Source organism: Panthera onca, chromosome A3 (genome assembly GCF_046562875.1).
Source record: "Panthera onca isolate mPanOnc1 chromosome A3, mPanOnc1 haplotype 2, whole genome shotgun sequence".
Classification (NCBI taxonomy): domain Eukaryota; kingdom Metazoa; phylum Chordata; class Mammalia; order Carnivora; family Felidae; genus Panthera; species Panthera onca.
This window is the reverse complement of record NC_138341.1, coordinates 7,706,473-7,725,255: the sequence shown is the minus strand read 5'-3', so window position 1 is coordinate 7,725,255 and position 18,783 is coordinate 7,706,473. Positions and strand designations below refer to the sequence as shown.

At 56.7% G+C, this 18,783-nt stretch overlaps 2 protein-coding genes and 1 non-coding gene across 5 annotated transcripts in view; 2 read left to right on the top strand and 1 right to left on the bottom strand.

Moving 5' to 3' along the window:
- The first annotated feature begins 494 nt into the window (after positions 1–494).
- Positions 495–7,781, top strand: ODC1 (ornithine decarboxylase 1). Of its 3 annotated transcripts, XM_060648437.3 has the most exons (12): positions 497–706; positions 3,105–3,250; positions 3,339–3,472; positions 3,757–3,930; positions 4,109–4,281; positions 4,545–4,679; positions 4,797–4,878; positions 5,063–5,146; positions 5,940–6,102; positions 6,185–6,297; positions 6,592–6,806; positions 7,302–7,781. In XM_060648437.3, exons 3-12 carry the CDS (start codon positions 3,371–3,373, stop codon positions 7,444–7,446), a joined length of 1,386 nt encoding a protein of 461 aa, XP_060504420.2. In that variant the 5' UTR covers positions 497–706; positions 3,105–3,250; positions 3,339–3,370; the 3' UTR covers positions 7,447–7,781. The 3 variants fall into 3 exon arrangements, with proteins under 3 accessions (XP_078301114.1, XP_060504420.2, XP_078301113.1); XM_078444988.2 differs by lacking the exon at positions 3,105–3,250 and having other exon boundaries at positions 495–706; XM_078444987.2 differs by lacking the exon at positions 497–706 and having other exon boundaries at positions 3,070–3,250.
- LOC132672750 (small nucleolar RNA SNORA42/SNORA80 family) lies at positions 2,022–2,156 on the top strand. The gene has a single exon (XR_009607672.1). It is a non-coding gene; the product is annotated as a small nucleolar RNA SNORA42/SNORA80 family (small nucleolar RNA).
- A 9,373-nt stretch (positions 7,782–17,154) lies between the features above and the next one.
- Positions 17,155–18,783, bottom strand: part of HPCAL1 (hippocalcin like 1) — a 104,716-nt gene continuing 103,087 nt past the window's right edge. Inside the window, exon 5 of the mRNA XM_060648432.3 lies at positions 17,155–18,064. Coding sequence (XP_060504415.1) covers positions 17,967–18,064 — 98 coding nt within the window. The 3' untranslated portion in view covers positions 17,155–17,966. The remainder of the gene's footprint in view (positions 18,065–18,783) is intronic.

The window sequence follows — 18,783 nt, the reverse complement described above, 5'->3', positions numbered from 1 at the left end:
GCTGAAAGTCGGCGTCGGTCAGCAGCAGGTCTTGCAATTGCGCGGGGCAGGCTCCCGCCCCCCAGGTTGAGACCCAGGCGGACCGCGGGCGCCAGGAGAGATCCCGGGACATGCGGCGTGGTGCGCGTGCGCGGTCCCGCCGCAGGGCCGGAGAGGGCGCGAGGCCGCCGGGGGCGCCCCGCGGCGTCGTGCGCGTGCGCGTGCGCGTGCCTCCCTCAGGGCCGGGAGCGGTGCGAGGCCGCCGGAGTCTTCCTGCGGCGTAATGCGCGTGCGCAAGTCCGCCGCAGGGCCGGGAGGGGCGCGAGGCCGGGGGCGGGCCGGGTGGCGCTCGGCGCTGCTGACGTACAACTGCCCGCGCCCCCCGCCCCTCCGTCCGGCCGCGGGTTGGCCGCAGCCACCGCGCTCCGCCCCCTTCCTCGGGGGACGCCCGGACGGAACCGATCGCGGCTGGTTTGAGCTGGTGCGTCTCCATGACGACACGCGCGGCGCTATAAATAGCGGAGCTACGGCCCGTCGGCTTTGTCAGTCCCCTCAGCCTCCGCCGCCGCCGCCCCTCTGCCAGAGCTCCGGCGCCACCTCGGGCCGGCGGTCCTCCGCGGGAGGGAGCGAGGCGGCGGGCGGGCGGCTGACGGGGGCGGCCGGCGGTCCTGCGCGCTCGGCGGCGGCATCTCCATGGGGCTGGCCCGCGGCGCCGGTGCGCTCTAAGGTGAGAGGGGCGCGTCTGGGCGGTTGGGAGGCAGGAGGGGGGACGGCCACGTGTCCCTGCGCGCCGGGCCGGCGGCCGGGGGACCGACCCTGCGCCTGAATCCGTGAGGGACACGTGGTCGCAGAGCCGGCTGCGGGTCCCTGAGCCTGGTGGTCGCTGCCCTCCGGGGCCTGGTTTCCCCCGTGAAGGGGGGCGCCGACCCCCTGGCCCTGTGCGGCCGCCCTCGCCGCGGCCCGTCCTGCCCGCGATGGCCCCGGCTTAGGGCAGCCCGGGCTGGAGGGGGTTGCGTTTCACCTCTTCCGAACCACGTCAGTGAGTGTTCAGAGCCGGAAGCTGATAGGAAGGCCCGGGGTTCCTTCAACCGCTATTCTTTTTTAAGACGCGCGTGGCAAGCCCGGCAGCAGGTGCAGGAGAGAGATGAGCGAGCCCGTGCAGGTCTCGGGCTCCCATCGCTCCTCTCACTTTTATTAGGATGAGGCACACCGTTTTGCCTCGTTGTCCTGGAATTTTGTATCCCTTAGTTTTCGCGTGCAGAGGAAATGACCCGGTCTCGAAATTGGCCGGAGTTGCTGGAGCTAAGAGAGCCTGGTAGTAACTGTGGCAATCAAGTTTCCGTTCGCTGTGAGTTGCGATTGTCCGTTTAAGGAGTCTTGGACTTCGCGATTGAAGAAAAGCCTAGAATGTATAAGATCGCAGGTCAGGCGAGCAGACCCGCAGTTGGGAGGCAGCCCTCCGGTTTTCAAAAGAAAGCTGACGGTGGTTGTTTGAGGATCCCAAGTGATTGGGGAACGTATGGAGAGCACAGCCTCTTGAAACGTCTGGGGAGGACAAAGAATGTGTTGACTTCACGTAAACCTGAAATTGGGCATAATTTAGTTGACTTGTGAAACGTTTTCCGTTCCCTTAAATCAGTCTCTTGTAATACTTCCCAGTTGGCAGCAAAGAATTTCGTAGCAGAAAAGTGCGATCTTGTGCTAATTGACTCATCATTTTAAGGAGCTTAGCTCTACAAACACCGGAAGGTGGGATTTCTTTCTGTTGCAAGTTATTAAAGTAAACCTTTAGAAGGTACTTAGTGCAAAGTAATGAAAACTTCCCAGGTGTAAGCTTGAACATTGCCTAAAAGATAGGCCCTAACTGAATGACCCTGTCTGCCCCTGCGTGGCCTACGCTGTGTGTTATTCACACGGCCGAAAAGGGTTTGCTGTCCCCTTAGTCCCCTGCCTGCCTCTAGGGGTGCTTTGGGCGACGGAGGAGGCTGCTAGTGCCAGAAAGTCACGTTACATTAGATCAAGTCTTAAAACAAGTCCTACCTGCATGGGTTTGGATTTATGGCAGGCTCGTCCCCCTGGGCCTCTCATAGTGCCCCATGCCAGAGCCAACCGTGGCCCCGAACCATTGCCTGGCCTCCCTGCCGTAGGCTGCAGGCACTGAAGCGGGTCGCACAGTGAAAACAAAGTCCCCTGCCTAGCAGCAATTAAGTAGGTTAAAATCGGTAATTTTAAGATCACTCCTTTACCAGTGTCCCATTTCGTGAAGGCCAAGGACAGTGGCTCAGATTGTAATGAGCTTTACTTCTGCTTGTTCATAATCCACGTATGCTTCTCTATTTTTGTTATTCGTAAAGTTAGCCAAAAATTAACTTCCATGTGATTACTGTCGGTAGCTAAGCAAGTGTTAGGGTGCCTGTGAGGACAGAAGAGGTTGCCAGAGTTGTGCTCACTGGACAGGAGCCAACCCTGACTCCAGAATGCTGATTTCTGATCAGATACAGCAGCCATGGTGCATTTTCTTGATAGGAAGATTGTACTTTTTAAAAAAAAAAAACCACATGCCCGGTATGAAAATAAAATAGCATAAAAATTCATAACATTTTTAGGAAACTTAAGAGCACTCAGTAAGTTGAGCCTTAGACACTTCCACGATGCCTTTTAGTCACTAAGTTACTCTGTGCAAGACTTAGTGAAAATAGGAAATACAAGATGTTTCTATGGTGCCTTTCTGTAATTAGCGTATAATGCTGTTTTAAGCTTCTAAAAAACTAAAGCATCTCTGAAATCAAGTAAACTGACCACTCTAAAATTTTGTCCACGTTTGTGAACTCAGTGAAGATTCTGAAACCGGCTTTCTGTAGGTTTTTTAGCAAAAATATTTGCAGTGCTTATTTTGGGACGTGCAGTGCTGCATATGGAATTTTAGCGTGGGGCTTGAAAAAGGCTAGTGTTGAATCTGGCGTCCACTTGGATGGTGTAGAGGTTTGTGGGGTCATGTGACTTCCACCTGGAATAATGCGATTCGCGAATCCAGGGAGCGAGCTGTCTGCGGGGGTGCTGGAGTAGCCCGGCTTCCTGTGTGTGTGCAGTCCCCGTCTGATGTTTCAATTTGATGTGTTCCCAAGGGAGACGGCGACTTCTGTGTTCATCAGAACTTTTCCACTGCTGCACCGAGGGCACGCCCTTCCTCAGGGGGGCTTGGGATCCCGGAAAATTGCCTTTGTGAAAAGCTGGCAATAATTTCTTTAAATTCCGTCTCTTAGTTTTCCACGTAAGTATCCGTGGTTGCCACAGGTTATTGTTAAGAATTATTAAGTGTCGCAGTGAATTCTGAGTGAATTTCTCCACCCCGTTTGCAGTTTGTTACGTTTCAGAGGAACATCAGGAAACCATGAACAGCTTTAGTAATGCAGAGTTTGACTGCCATTTCCTCGATGAAGGCTTTACTGCCAAGGACATTCTGGACCAAAAAATCAATGAAGTCTCCTCTTCTGTAAGTATATCAAGTCCATGCTGGCAGTGCAGCTTTGAAAATGCTGGGCAGATGAGTGGAGAACTTGAGTGGGAACCTTAAGGAAATCTAATGGAGCTCAAAGGTCTTGTTAGGGAATTTGGGATTTATTAGCTGTGGATCACCCGGTGGTAATAGTGATATTCGTGTCAGTGACGGGAGTAAAAAGATGAGGGTTCACTGAGAACGATGGGAGAGAAGAGGGGCCGCATGTGGGATGTATTATTAGGCTGCTGCTGAGTCCCCTGCAAACACTCTTTCTGCAGGATGATAAGGATGCCTTCTATGTCGCGGATCTGGGAGACATTCTAAAGAAACATCTGAGATGGTTAAAAGCTCTTCCTCGGGTCACCCCCTTTTATGCAGTTAAATGCAACGATAGCAGAACCATAGTGAAGACCCTAGCTGCCATTGGGACAGGATTCGACTGTGCCAGCAAGGTAAGCAAAAGCGGCAGGGCTCCAAAGTCCTTCTATAAAATGGCGCTGGTGTTCCCAGCAGGACAGATCAAAGTTGTGCGTTTCTTGGGCAGCAGATCGTAGTGCGCAAGCTGCCCTGTTTTTCTGTTCTTTCGTCGATTAGCCGTGTGTATATAATGCGTGATCTATTCTTTTTCAGACTGAAATCCAACTGGTGCAGAGTCTCGGGGTGCCTCCGGAGAGGATCATCTATGCAAATCCTTGTAAACAAGTGTCTCAGATTAAGTATGCTGCCAATAACGGAGTCCAGATGATGACTTTCGACAGTGAAGTGGAGTTGATGAAAGTTGCCAGAGCTCACCCAAAGGCAAAGTGAGTTACTCCGTTTTGAGGGCAGGGTCAGGTATGGGGTCTGCGGGTTGTCAAACTCAGATTTCCGGTTTTGAGATTTCTGTACCTTAGTAAAGCACAAAAGTGTGCTGGGTCGGGCAGAGTCGAAAATCGGAAAACTTCTTGAGTGAAACCGTGTGAAGCTCAAACCGCAGGCTGTCCGAGCCACAGAGCCTTGTTGTTTTACCCGTGGCCGTAAGCGGTCTTCCGTCATGGGAAATTTCATACGATCTTCCTGCTCCTAGGTTGGTTTTGCGGATTGCCACCGATGATTCCAAGGCAGTCTGTCGCCTCAGTGTTAAATTTGGTGCCACACTCAAAACCAGCAGGCTTCTTTTGGAACGGGCGAGGGAGCTAAATATTGATGTCATCGGAGTCAGGTGAGCTTTTGGTGGTGGCATAGACGCTAAGATCTTAGTGCGCCTCTCATAGGTCTTCTGTAAATGGTTCTTTTCAGAAACAGCAAGAAATCATATATTCTCCTTTCTTTGCCCCAGCTTCCACGTGGGAAGTGGCTGTACCGATCCCGAGACCTTCGTGCAGGCCATCTCCGACGCCCGCTGTGTCTTTGACATGGGGGTGAGTATATGTAAACCCAAATGTGGGGGTGGGAGGAGGGGGCAGGGCTGACAGTGACTAGACTTCATTCTAGAATTAACCTGGGGAGGTACCCCATATTCCAGAGGCTTAAATCCATCTGCATAGAATTTCAAGACTTGGTATCAATCTGACTACTCGATTGACCGAATGTTCTTGACTCCAGGCTGAGGTTGGTTTCAACATGTGTCTGCTCGATATCGGTGGCGGCTTTCCTGGGTCTGAGGATGTAAAGCTTAAATTTGAAGAGGTAATTATAATAAAACGAATACTCATAGCTATTTTCACAAGTTCCATTTTGGAGTGTTTTGAAACTTCTTTAAGTGTTTTAACTAATATCAAAAGAAATTGTACAAATATAAAAACAATGTTTTGGTATTAGTATTTTCAGTAAGTTCTGTGCTATTTAAAATTGTATGTAATATCCTTTGGTTTTGTAAGCCAAAATGAGTCCGTTTCCCCCAAAATCTTGGAAAACAGTTGATTATGTTAGGAAATGTTGCTGTGGAAAGTGAGCACGCAGACTTTGGTACATCATTACCCCAAGTGTGCTTTTTCTCGGTTTTGTATTTCTCTTTAGACATTTTAATTGTTTAGTCACTTAGGAAGTTAAAGTGGACATACTGTTAATTGGACCATTACAGGGTGGTTGAGTTTGTGAAATAGGCTCACCTTGTAAAAATTTTATGAGACAGGCAGGATGGTTTTATCCTATTGGCATGTATTGGACAGATTAAAGTATTCAGGCCCCTTGAAACCTTGGTAAGCAGTAATAAATTTATACTATCACTCGATCGACTCACAACCCATAACATCTTCTAAAGGACAGGGGAGTGTCCGGAGGGGAATCCAGATGAAACCACGGGACACGCAGGCTGGTTTTTAGGGAGATGTCTGTTCTCTTGCCGTTGTTGCTCGATCCTAAACCTCCCTGCTGGTGGCTGCGTTCACCTTTTTTTCTTCTGTTACTTCCCAGAGCACTGGGTTTTGCTCTTCCGTGCGAGTTCCCCTTGATGATGACCGTTCTTGTCTCTCTCTCCTAGATCACCAGTGTAATCAACCCCGCCCTGGACAAGTACTTCCCGGCAGACTCGGGGGTGCGAGTCATAGCTGAGCCCGGCAGATACTACGTCGCGTCCGCTTTCACGCTTGCAGTTAATATCATTGCCAAAAAGCTCGTCGTAAAGGAACAGACGGGCTCTGATGGTGCGTATAAAGGTCGAATCCTTGCATGCATAACCGTGCGTTGGTACAAAACATGGCAATTGAGACCAGTCTGCCTTTCCAGATGAAGATGAATCGAGTGAACAAACCTTTATGTATTACGTGAATGACGGAGTGTACGGATCATTCAATTGCATCCTTTATGATCATGCACACGTGAAGCCCCTTTTGCAGAAGGTACCTTTTTTTTCTAAGTTTCTTTTACTCGTTTTGAGAGAGGGCGTGTGGGGAAGGGGCAGGGAGGGAGGGAGAGAATCCCAAGCAGTCTCTGCGGTGTCTTTGCAGAGCCCAGCGTGGGGCTTGAGCCCACGGACCCGCGAGATCGTGACCTGAGCCAGAATCAAGAGTCGGACGCTTAACCGACTGAGCCACCCGGGCGCCCCTGTACCTTTTGAATATAACACATACACCAGTTAAAGATGTTTGGTCCTAACAGGTGTAACTAGGCATATTTTTCTGTCTTAAACGCAGAGACCCAAACCAGATGAGAACTACTACTCAACCAGCATATGGGGACCAACGTGTGACGGCCTCGATCGCATCGTCGAGCGCTGTGACTTGCCCGAGATGCACGTGGGCGATTGGATGCTCTTTGAAAACATGGGTGCTTACACTGTTGCTGCTGCTTCTACTTTCAACGGGTTCCAGAGGCCAACCATCTACTACGTGATGTCGGGGCCGACATGGTTAGTGACCAGAGTCTCCGTGCACGTATGTGGGTCTCGTAAGAATAGATTTCTTCTTGGGTTTTTACTGGTTCTTGTCTGGTTGAGTAAGAAATCGTTCTGTTTAGATTTAAATCCAGTGTTTCTAAAAAGTTTATTTTCTGCCTGTATTAAGAATATGTGCTTTCCAGAATTTGGAAAATACAAACGGAAAGAAAATCCTCCTGATACCGATCTGTATTTCCTTTCAGATTTTTGCAAAGGTGTAACTATTTCAAAAAAGAGCAGTTAGGGTATTTCTGTATGACTAGAATATCTTGACAGGTGTGTACGGCCTGTGGTTTCCCCGTTACCAAAAGAATGGTTGTGAAGAAATGCTTGCCTTAGAAACGCGTTGAATTGCCTCCTGATGACATAGTAACCGAGGAAGTTAATGGGCTCGTAAAGAAGTTATTCTCGTGGCGAGGCTGCCCGGGTCGGTGATCGGGGTTTCTGACTGTGCCACTTCTGTCTCAGGCAACGGATGCAGCAGATCCAGAACCACGACTTCCCGCCCGAAGCGGAGGAGCAGGACGCGAGCGCGCTGCCCGTGTCCTGCGCCCGGGAGAGTGGGATGAAGCGCCCCCCGGCCGCCTGCGCCTCGGCCAGCATTAACGTGTAGGTGCCGCTCCTGGAGCCGCTCACTCGGGAGTTTAGCTTGAATTCTGGGATTGGGGGGGACCGTCTAACTTAATTACCGCTAGTTTCGAAATGTCTTTGCAAGTAGGGTTGGCACGGATGCAACAATACGGAAGACTAGGAGTTGGGGTCACTTATCTGTGTTCCTATGGAAACTATTTGAATATTTGTTTTATACGGATTTTTATTCACTTTTCAAACATGCTACTAAAGAGTGCCCCTCAGCTGCTGAGCAAGCGTTTGTAGCTTGTGCGTCGGCAGAACGGGCCGAAAGCTTAGTGCTGTGACCGGTTTTAAAAATAAAGTATCTTGAAATAATCGGGCATTGGGGAATTTTTACACCGTGTCCATTCCAAACGGCTCATCCCGAGTGTGTGTTGTGAGGGGGGGACCGATGTTTTGCCCCACTGCCGAGAAGGTTGTCGCCGAGGACTTGGGAACCGAACCCGTGGTTTTCGGTATTTTGAAAAGCCATCAAAATTCCCTTCGTCCTGTTGAGCGTTTTTCTTTCAAGTACGTGAGTTTTGTAGAAAGCTGGCCGCGCATTTGCATAAAGAACAGTGGACCCGGCCCACGTGCAGGCGGAAGGAGAAGCGTGGACGAGACAGGCCGTGCCCTCTGCTGCTGGCCCGGGTCAGACCCCCGGGTGTCCACAGAAGTGGCTGGTGGAGGAGGGCCCAGAGCCCCTGGTTGACTGATTGTCGCGTCAGGGCTTGTGCCCAGGGAAGGAGGGCCCGTGAAACCCCTTGCATGCTGCCTTCGGGCCCCACCTTTCCTTCCCGCCCGTCTTCTCTCCCAGGACAAGCTGTGTAGCTACGCGTTAGGAAAGCGGTACAACGTTTGGCGGTCAACTTACTTTAATAAATTCGACGACGATTATCCCGCGTTGTAGAGTTCTACCTTCTTTGACCTCGTCCGCTGGCTTTTACGTTCTCTTCCTCAACTCCAACCCCTCCTGCCCAAAAAAGGACAGCAGGTAACCCCCAAGATGGGAACGTCGAATCCCTGCAGTAGCTGTACGTGGGGAGGGGAGGCCTGGCTCTGGTAAGCCGCCGGCCCCCACCGGTCCCCGAGCGGCGCCGCGTGTCTGGAGGCGCACAGCAAGTCCAGATGGGAAGGCTGCGGCTCCTCTCGGGGAGAAAAGGAAGCCGAGCCCGCCAGCTCCTGCTGTGTGAGTACATCTGCCGAAGGATTTGCGGGGAATGGCTTGTTTCCTAAAAAGCCACCCTCCCCCAAGACCCGAGTTGCACATGGACACTGCGTCGCTGTGATGGCCGTTGCCTCTTCCTCGGCTGCTCGGCCAGACTTGGGCTGGGCTCGTCCCCAGCTCTGATCTCCCTTCTTAGGCCCGCGAACATATTTTAGTTGTCAGATGTGAGTGATACCTCTCAGGAGCTGCGTACGAGATACAGGTCTGGCTGGAGTTGGGGCCGAGGGGAGGGAGAAGCCTCTGCCGTCGACACTTTGTCCCGCTTCTGTGAGCACGTCCTCTTGTGATTCTTCAGGGTGTTCGCGGCAGAGGAGTTGGCGTTGAGAAGCGGGACTAGTCACCAAGCGTGGGAGCTCGGGACATCAGGTCTTTCTACTTCAACAGGAAGGAAGGATGACCTTGTAGTGGTAGCGGTGAACTTGGGATGGAAGAGAGAAAGAGGGAGAGCGTACTTCCTCACTCAAAGTGTGCCAGGGACTTGGAAACTGCTCTTAGCAGCGAGGTAAAATGCATTCCAGACAACTGGCTGGTGGGGACAGAAGCGGGCGCGGGTCACCCGTTCTGCCCACACAGCAGCCTCAGCCCGACTCCTGGCACCCTGTTGAAGCTGCTCGTGACCCCCCGAGTTCCTGGGCTCTGCCAGGGCCGCACTCGGGTCTGGAGGGTGACGGGGCCTGGCCCCGGGCCCAACGGTCTTCACTCCTTACACCCGGGAGGAGGCAAGTGAGTTCAGTCAGGACAGAACTCTCAGGTGCCGGGTGTGTGTGAACACTCCTCCAGAGACCCTCTCGGGTCCCGGTTCGCCGAGCAGGGCTTAAAGGTGGCACTAGCTAGTCATTCACAGAAACTGGATGTTTCTAGACTTGCAGCGTGAGGTCAGTGAGGACAGTGGCTCTGGGCCTCCACCAGGGCAACAGGTGAATTTTCCCTCCTGAAGGTGCTGGAGACCAGACAGGCCTTCCTTCCGTGGGGAGGGGCCCAGGGGTTTCCAGCTGTTGGTCTAAAGTCCAAGGTCCAAGGCAATGGTCTCTGGCTCTGCATTCTGTTCATTGAGGGAGCATCTGAGAAATAAGGATCGCCGGGCCCGCCGCACACTCCGGAAACGGGGCACCCACCTGAAAAAAGCAAGAGTCTCCCCGACTCAGTCCTTCCACGGCACATCCTAGGTGACCGTCGTAGCGGGTTAGACCGCCAAGCGAGAAGACATTTGAAGTCAAAGAGGTACAGGACCGATGGGAACCACAGGAACGGGGCTACCTTTCTTCGTACCGGAAGAGCTGCGGTAAATAAAGGGACGAGACGACAGGACGTAGGCAAGACACGAACCTGGGTCCACAGAAAAGAAAAGCCTTTGGGCAGGAGGTCCCCATGCGCGAGAGACGACGTTAATGTGCCAGACGAGCCTGGGTCGCCGGCTTAGGTGCACTGACACGCTAGACGGAAGGGGGATCGTGAGGAGGCAATTTGGCAATGTGAAAAACACGCTATCTCACCCGGCAATTCTAAGAATTTTCCGACAAACCCTCTTACAGGCTTTTCACTGTGCGTCGTAACAGCACGTGTGGGACACGACCCGCGTGTCCAGGAGGGCGCTGAAGATCAGTGGAACGGGCCGGTGGCTGCCGGAAGGACGCAGGCCTACAGGGGCCCATCTCCCAGCTAGAGTGAGAGGGAGCGGGGTGGGGGGCAGCGGGCAGCGTGCTGCCGTTGAAAGCCATCCCAAAGCACACCCCCAGCCAACTCTGTGTGTGGCCGCACACACGCGGATGGGCACAGAGGCTTTCCAGAAGAGGCCACAAACTGGTGGTAGGAGAATCGGGGCCTGAGGAGCGGGGTCGAGACTGCATAGGTGCTTTCACACGTGTCTGTGCTGGTCTTAAATCACAAGTCTCCCAGGTGAGGAAAGGGGCTCAGAAATGAGTGGCTCCAGTCCCACGGCTGTGGACAGGCAGGACATGTGACTCCCACATCCGCTTGGGGCGCTTTTCCTAGCCTACACATACGTTGCTGAATTTGAAGCCCAGAGAGGCCAAGTGACTTGTCCAAGGGAAGCCAGCGAGTCCAGAGGATCTAAGAGTAAATAGGTCTCTGCTTCCCTGGCCAGTCTGGCTCCTGGTCACTTATTGAAAAGAGCCATGGCGGGAACGATCTTCTCTCCCTGCAGCGGTGGGGACACCGCTGTCCCTATCGCCCACTGCCTCGGTCTCCTTCCCCGCCTAGGGCAGCAGCGCCTCTGGCTCCAGAGCCCTGCTCAGGTGGGCACCCGTTGCTGCACGGACGCGGCCCCACCGTGGCCTGGCCCCGTGAAAGGGAGGCTTTCGGGTCCCTCACCGGCCCTTATTACAAAGCTCAGAATTTAGTGCACGGACGGAAAACCTCTGAGAAATCCTTGCTGCTGTTTCTGGGGGAGGATTTTTTTTTCCACCCTCACTGCTAACCCTAGAATGGGGAGGGTCACGACCAGAGGTGGCCTGTGAGGTGGCCGGGCCCCCGAAGCTTCCGACCTGCCCCCCGGGGACTGTGCACACTCTGCTCCTTGGCTGGACAAGTAGCGTCGCTGGACTCAGCAAATAAACATGGAAGCTGATGCGTGGGGCGTGTATGTATCTGTTTATCTGAAATTGGAATTTAACTGGGCCTCCCGAGTCCTGGGTATCAGGAGCCCGGCCTCAGCCTCTGTACGCTGTGTGGCCCACGCAGAAAGGTGCTCCTCTGAGCCTGTGTCCCCTTATCTGTCCAGTGGAACAGGGACAGAAAGCGGTATAAAGCAGGCCCAAGCGGCTCTGAAACCAGGCTGGGAGGCCTTGGGGATCGGCAAGCCCGAGCCTGAGACAGCCCTCCCGGCCGCAGCCACCAGGGGGCAGCAGCGCCTTGTGTTGGAGGTTCCTCGGCCCACTTGGGCACTGAGACCAAGCTGTCAGGTCATTCAGTCACTCAACAAACGCTGGGGAAAGGGGCTCCAGCCAGCCTTGTCCACAGCCACTGCCCCAGTAGGTGAAGCCGTCTCCCGGCCCAGCCACCGCCCCTCCTGTCTCGGTTACGCCAGCCCAGTGAACAGCCCACGGGGCCCTGCAGCCTGTCCTTGCTGCCCCAGCCTGTCCGGGGTGGGTTACACTCCCAGCCACCTACTGAGGTGCCCTGGTGATGCCGCCCCCTGCCCCTCCTGCCCTAGCCCTGCGGGCCATACAGGTGGGTGTGGGAAGAGGTGGGGCAATGTTCTCTGGGGCCCCCACCCATTGAGCTGTCCTCGAAGCCAGGATCCAGGTCCCGTGGGTCTCCACGCATCAGTGTCACCCCCTCCGCATCTTCGCACAGTCCCAGGTCCGAGTCCTTCCCACGCCAGAGCTGCCCCCTTGGGGGTGTCTCGTCCTAACCTCGGCCCTGGCCTCACGGCCCCACATCTGTGGGATCAAGGAGACACTGGTGGCCACTGCTCTGAGCTGGGGAGTCTGAAGAGTAGATAGCTGCCCCCTGCCCCAGGGCCCCTCCTCCTGCCGACACGCAGGGTCCAGGTCACCCTGTGTTACAGGAGAGGACAGGGAGGACCTTGTCTAGCGTCACATGGCTCATTGGTGGCCACGCTGGGACTTGAACCTCGGCCTCTGTGTCCAGGGCCCTCGTGGTGCAGCTGCAGGGGGTCGGAGGGGCCACGGGCTGATTCCCGTTGGTCTCCTCCTGGGCAGCCAATCCTGTGCTGGGCATCCAGGGGCAAAGGTGACCGGAAGGAAATGAAGTGACAATATAAGGGGAACGGCGCCGTGAGGGGAGTACAGGGGGCTGTAGGGACTGTCTGGGGAGAGGTGGGGTGGCTTTCGGGAGGAAGGGACATTTGCGTGTAGTCAGAGGAAGGGCCTGGTGTGTGGGTGAGTGTGAAATTCCAGGAGGAGGAGGCAGGAAGGCCACTGTCACCCCACCTGGGGACAGGAGCAGCGGCAGAGCTGGGCCAGGCTGAGGGCCACGGACAAGGTGGATCGCCCCTCCCCCACCCCCCGCCGAGTGAGCTGCCGGGGCTTCCACACGGCCTCCCCCACCTCTTCAGGAGCCACCTGCTTGCCAACACAGTCCCAGGCCAGATGGACCGGACTCTGGATGCCACATCTCTGCCCGGGACGTGCCTGGATGTGTGTCCACGACCCCTCCACAGAGGACAGACACTCCAAACTGGACCTCACCAAATCCCCGTGGGCAGACACTCAGGCACAGGCCACGTCACTGGTCCTGCCCCAGACACGCACGCAGTGCAAGGGGCACCGTCGGGGGTCGGGATCTGGCTAGTTCTGATTCTGCTACTGACGTCCTGGGACCCCACGGGCTGAGGGGCCTGGCTGTTGCTGCTAGTAGAGTCTTGGGAGCCCGTGGGGGGTCTGTGGGGCCTGTCCATTCCCTTCCCGGGGTCTCGTCTCGCGGGCAGGTGGGGCAGGAGCGCGAGAGAGGCCCTTGTAAACAGAATGGCGCTGTGAGAGCAGGACAGCGGTGCGGGGACCTGGGCACGCGCGCGCGGTGTGTGTGTGTGTGTGTGTGTGTGTGTGTGCGCGCGCGCTGTGAGCTGTGGGGACACCGAGCCCAGAGGCCAGGATGGGCCCTAGTGTGCCCTTTGGTGAACTGCAGGAGTCAGGTGGCCTGGCCATCCTCAGAGTCTGAGCCCAGGGAGCCCCCCAGCCCCCAAGGCAGTCTTAGAAGCTGCTAGAAAGAGCCCAGAGGCGACGGAGGGGGAGAGCCCTACTCTTTACCCTCCAGGGGCGGCGAACTTTCCTTCCCAGGACCCTGCGCTAGTCAGACTGCACTCACCCCGGCCCCGCGTGGCTCCTCTGGACCCTGGCCCTGGCGGTGTCCTGCCGGGCCGTGTCCCCAGCTCACCCTTGGGCGTGTCTGCTCCTTACACACACCTCCCTCCAGGCCCAGCTCGCAGTGTTCCTGCACCACTGTGTCTCCAACGTCTACTCCGCCCTCACCCCTTCTCCTCTGAGAGGCCTTCTGGGTGTCCCCCAGGCCCAGGAGAGGGCTGCACCAAGGCACCAGGACTCCATGAAGATCCCCCAGTGCATGTGGCCTGAGGGCTCTCCTCTCGGATGCCTGAGTCTCCCCTCTGGCCAGCGGGCTCCTCCGGGCAGACTGGGCTTTGTTCACTGCTGGCCCTCAGCCCAGGGCAGGGGGGCTCTGGGGAAGGTCAGGGACAGGAAGAACTCACACACAAACTCCCCTTCCCCCAGAATACCTTCCGTGGGCCTGCGGTCTCCCTGTCAGAAGGCTGATGGCTTCTGTCCCCTCCTCAGGGAGCTGCGATCAGACCGGAAGCCAGTGTCGGCCGTCCAGCGTGGGCCCGCCAAGTGTCGGGAACAAAGCCGATGGCCCCCGGCGGTGCCCAGTACAGGGCCAGGCCCTGAGAACAGGCCCGCTGGGAGGACACAGGCCGTGGCGGGGATCGGCCACAAATGTGGCCCCCTTAGGGACCCAGGGACTTTTCCCCAGATGCTTGGGGCCCTGAAGGTGGCTGCAGAGGGCTGACAAGGAAGCATGGACCAGTCAGCTACCTGACGGCCATTCTCTAATTGGGAGGAGATACACACAACTTGGGCCCTCGGGAGCTTCACCTGGGTTCCGGTCCCAAATCCGCCACCCCCTTTCTGGACCAAGTCACTTCTCTAAACCCCAGGTGGCCCGTTTGTACCATGTGGGCAGTAATGCTACGTTGCATGTCGATGGGAGGTTGAAATCAATACACTGAGCAGTCTCTGTCCTAGGAAGCCCTCGGCAAACGGGGCTCATGGTTTGGCGACTTATGCCGGTTCCCACAGAGGAGGCCAGCCTACCCAAAGAGAGAAAGTCTGAGGCTGCCTTCATAAAAACCCAGGGTTCGGAGTGAGGGGGTGATAGTACCACCCTCATGGGGGTTGATCACGACCCGCCCAGATGAGCAGCCTCGGACACGGCTCCCCCCACCCCGCCCCACCCTCCCCTCCACATCCCAGGGCTTGCTTCCTTAGATTCTAAACATTCTCCTGTATCAGGAGTTGTTCCTATCGCTGTATTTAATCCGTGAGCACAGGACACTGAGCCGGGGTGTCAGAACAACTGGACAAGTTCCACGGAGATATCACCCTGGGCCGGGGGTGCTCGGTCCACACGAAGGATGGAGGGCTGAGCCACAGCCTTCACGCAGCCTCTGGGGCACATTGGGATCCTGTGTTTTCTGGGCGGGACCACAGGGGTCCCACAGAGTCATGGAAAACGCAGACTAGCCCGGGGCCATTTTCTCGAAGGCCTGCTTTAGACACATAACGTTATTAGCTCTGCAGTCTAGAGTCTAAGGGATACAGAAGAAACTTCCGAGGAGCTTTAACCAACGTGAGGTGCCCAGTGCAGGAGGGCAGAGGGTCTGGGCTCCCCCGGGGCAAGGAGAAGGCAGGACGAGACCCTTGTAGGAGGGTGGGGTGCAGGGAAGAAGGGGGCAGGCCCAGGCCTATAATTTGCAATGTAGGGAGGGGCAGGAGGAGGAACCTTCTAGCAAGCAGCTCTGGAAGAGCTTGCTCCAAGCCAGAGGATTCCTGCTGGGGAGGTGGCTCGGACCAGACAGCTTTGAATTCAGTTCTGGGTTCTTCCCCCCTCCGATGAGCTGAGCTCCCTGGCATCTGACCATCTCTGGGGCGACTCCCTTGCCCACAGAACTGCCCCCCTGGCTTCTGCGAGCTCCTGCTGGAGCAGGGTCCACTAGGACCCCCAGAACCACATCGTCCACATTTGGACAGAAGCCCTTGGGATGGTTAATTTTCTGTGCCAGTGGGACCGGGTCATGGGTACCCAGATATTTGCTTAAACATTATTCTGGCCGTGTCTACGTGGGCCTTTCTGGATGAGATAAACATTTCAGGTAGGAGACCGAAGAAAGCGGATGGCCCTTCCCAACGTGGGTGGGCCTCGCCCAGTTCGTTGAAGGGCTGACTGACGCAAAAGACTCGGTGAGGGAAATTTCGCTCTGAAAGTCTTGAGCTGGGATGTTGACCTCTGGCCGTCAGGCCCATCAGCTCTCCGGGGTGGGGCTCCAGCTTACGCCTCCCGGGGCTCTTCTGTGAGCCAATTCCTTATCGTAAATCCGTGCGTGTGCGTGTGCGTGCGCAGCTCTCCTGTGGGTTCTACTCCTCTGGACGATCCCGCTACGGCAATCCTTCCCATTATGTCACCTCTCCCCAACAAGCAGTTACCGACTTAACCTTTTTTGTAAAATCCAAGCCCCTCACTGGGAGGGGAGATGCCTCTGGGCCCGGCAGAGTCATCAAGGCACCACCTTGCCCTTGGGCAGCAAGCTGGACCCATCCCAAGTCACCTGGCCTCCCTCCCTCCGCCCCCACCCCTGGAGAGTGCCGCCCACCAAGGTCCAGAGCTGTGGGCACATAGGGAGATTCACCACGAACTGGGATCTGGTAATGCCACCGGCCCAGGATTCACCTTACAGGCAGCTCATGGTTTGTACACGGAGGCACGTACCTTAAAAGATGACTAAAGCCAACAAAACAGCCCCGGTCCCCGACAGCCTGTGAGGCAGGCTCCGAGCTACTACCCCCTTCTCCATTTCGCCCCTTCCACAGGGGGAGACGCTGAGGCTCTGAGAGGCCCCGCAGCCCACGGGCAGGTGTGACGGACACTGTGGGTGCCCATCTTGGAAACAGAACTCCGGTCCTGTTCCTGAAGGACACAGTGGGCCCTCCTCTGAGAGCCAAGGGTGTATCCTGCCTGGCCGGTCACGGTCACTTCATGCCCCCTGCCAAGGCACGGACCTGGGTTTCAGCCAATGAGAGGCAAAGCTGGTGAGAAGGGGAGGGGTGGTGGGGAGGATTCTGGAAAGTTCTCCCCCCTCTCCAGGAAGAAGAGAAGACAGGCCTGCTTCTCTTCCTGCCTGTGGGATGCCTTGTAAGCCGTACCGTGGGGACCCCAAAGAGACAAGTGCGAGGACAAACGCGAGTGTGAGACTGGGGGGCGGGGTGGTGGGTAAGGTGGAGGGAACGTGGGGGGCCCAGGCTGCTGAAATTAGACAAGCCTACAGCCTTTGGACTTCTCGACCTGTGAGTCGGGTTGGAATCACCTACGGCTCGGTTTTCTCCTGCTGGGACCACATGTGTCCCTCTGGTCATAGGCTGAGAAGGCAGGTCTCCCTCACGGCCGGTGCCGATGCCCCTGGTCCCCTCTCTGCCCTCGCCGGGCCTGTGTTGATGAAATGGGGGTGGGAGACGCTGGGGGCGGGGGAGGGGGCGGGGAGGGGAAGGCGGTCAACCCCGCCGGGACCAGTCCTCTTGTATTTCCACGGATATTTCTTGGCATTGGGCAGATATTGAACAGGCTGCACAGGATTTACAGACACAGTGACAGCTACGGGGACACCAGCGGGGCCCAGTTTACCAACGGCAGCTGCACCCGCTGAATCTACCTGGAGCCGAGTGCGGAGCGCCGCGGGCAGCCACGGGGGGCTCTCAGGGGCCAACAGACAACTCCAAGGATTCCGTTTATTTGATCATTTTAATACAGGAAATGCCAGACCAATCAACGGGAGGACAGCCCTTGCACAGACGCCTGTGTTCACTACGTGGACGGGAGGGTCTCCACAGCACAGGGGCACGCATGCATTTCCTTTGACACGGGCGGATGGAGAGCGCATAAATACCACAAGATAACCAGGTTCGGGGCCGGGCGCGGGGGGCGGGAGGGGAGACCACAGGCCACGAGGGAACCACGCTTCACAGGCAACGGAGGCATGAAATACGGGACCTACACGGGACATTGCACCTCACCACGGGCATAATTTATATATCAAAAGAAAGGAGGCCATAGTATGCGTACGTGCGAGCAGCTCTGATCGGAGGCCACGGACGAGCGAGGTGGAGCCATGCACGGGGGAGGGCTTGCCCGTCTCCTCTCCCTCCGTTCTTGTCCCCGGCTTTCCCACGGTCACCCGCGATCGCGAGATGGATGAGCCCGCCTTGTCTCCATCTTGGGAAGTCCCATCAGTGTCCTCAGCCGCGTGCCCTGGGCTCCCTGGGGCGGGGAGGCACCCCGGAATCGAGAACTATGAGCCCCGCGTGTAAACACCTGCCCGGGCGGCGCCCTGGGGGCCGGGCCGGGGCAGGAGGAGGCCGGGGGGAGGGGGGAGGCGCAGCCGCCAGGCCGGGCAGGTGCCGCGTGTCGCCCGGGGCCCCGGCCGGGAGAGCAGGAGTGGTGGAGGAGAGGCATCCACTTTTGCAAGCAAAGCTGAAACGGCGAGGCAGAGCCTGTGTTTCTCTGCAACCTTCCGGACGCCGGGTCCCTCAGAACTGACTGGCGCTGCTGGGGTCACACTGTAACAAGCGGACGATGGAGGGGTCGCTCTTGGCACCTTTAATGAACTCTTCCAGGGACAGTTTGCCTGTGGGACGGCAGAGAGGAGATACGGGGAGGGGGTGAGCCAGTGCCCGGTGCCCCTCGCGCTTCCAGAGGTCACGGAGACGGCTCCCGGGTCCGGGACGCCCCCTCTGGTCTAAGTCTCGCACCTTCTCGAAGCGGGGCCCAAGGGAGGCTCCGCTCCCTTCGCAGGCGCTCCTGGAAACTCCCGTTTTGCTGTCACCGCTCGCTGCAAAGCACGGGGCAGCTTAAGGGGCATATCCAGTAAGACGGGAGCTGTGGCTTGTGGGGCAATTTAAATCCTTTTAGCAGTCACCCCAGGCTTTACGTAAGCAAGCCGTGAGCTGTGCAGAAAGAACACGGTCTCCGCCTCTCACCCATAACTACTTCAGAGCCGAGGGGAGCGCGGCTGGGTGGGTGGGTGGGTGGAGGGCAGCCGGGCGTCCCCGGGCACTGCCCGGCCTCCGCTTGGCTGGCAGACCGGCTGGTTGCTGCTGTACTGTCACCCTTTGGGGTGGGGGACTCGAGGAGACCCGCCTTGCCGAGCGTCCAGCCGGCCCTCCCCCACCCTCTGTCCCTCCCGCACCACCGAACCTGCCACTGTTGGGACGAAGAGATAGGAACGTGGGTTTGACAACCTCAGTGAGTTCCGGAGAAACCGTGACCCACACGGTCACTGCCCCCCTCTCCCAGGACGCACACGGGCAAGGACGTCGGGGGGAAGCTGGCTGTGCTCTGCCGGCT

Excerpts from the sequence above, each read along its gene's own strand:
- ODC1 (XM_078444988.2), top strand. The coding sequence starts at position 3,371 with ATGAACAGCTTTAGTAATGCAGAGTTTGACTGCCATTTCCTCGATGAA. Across the intron at positions 3,473-3,756 it reads TCAATGAAGTCTCCTCTTCT|GATGATAAGGATGCCTTCTA; the intron begins GTAAGTATATCA and ends CTCTTTCTGCAG. Across the intron at positions 6,103-6,184 it reads GGAACAGACGGGCTCTGATG|ATGAAGATGAATCGAGTGAA; the intron begins GTGCGTATAAAG and ends CTGCCTTTCCAG.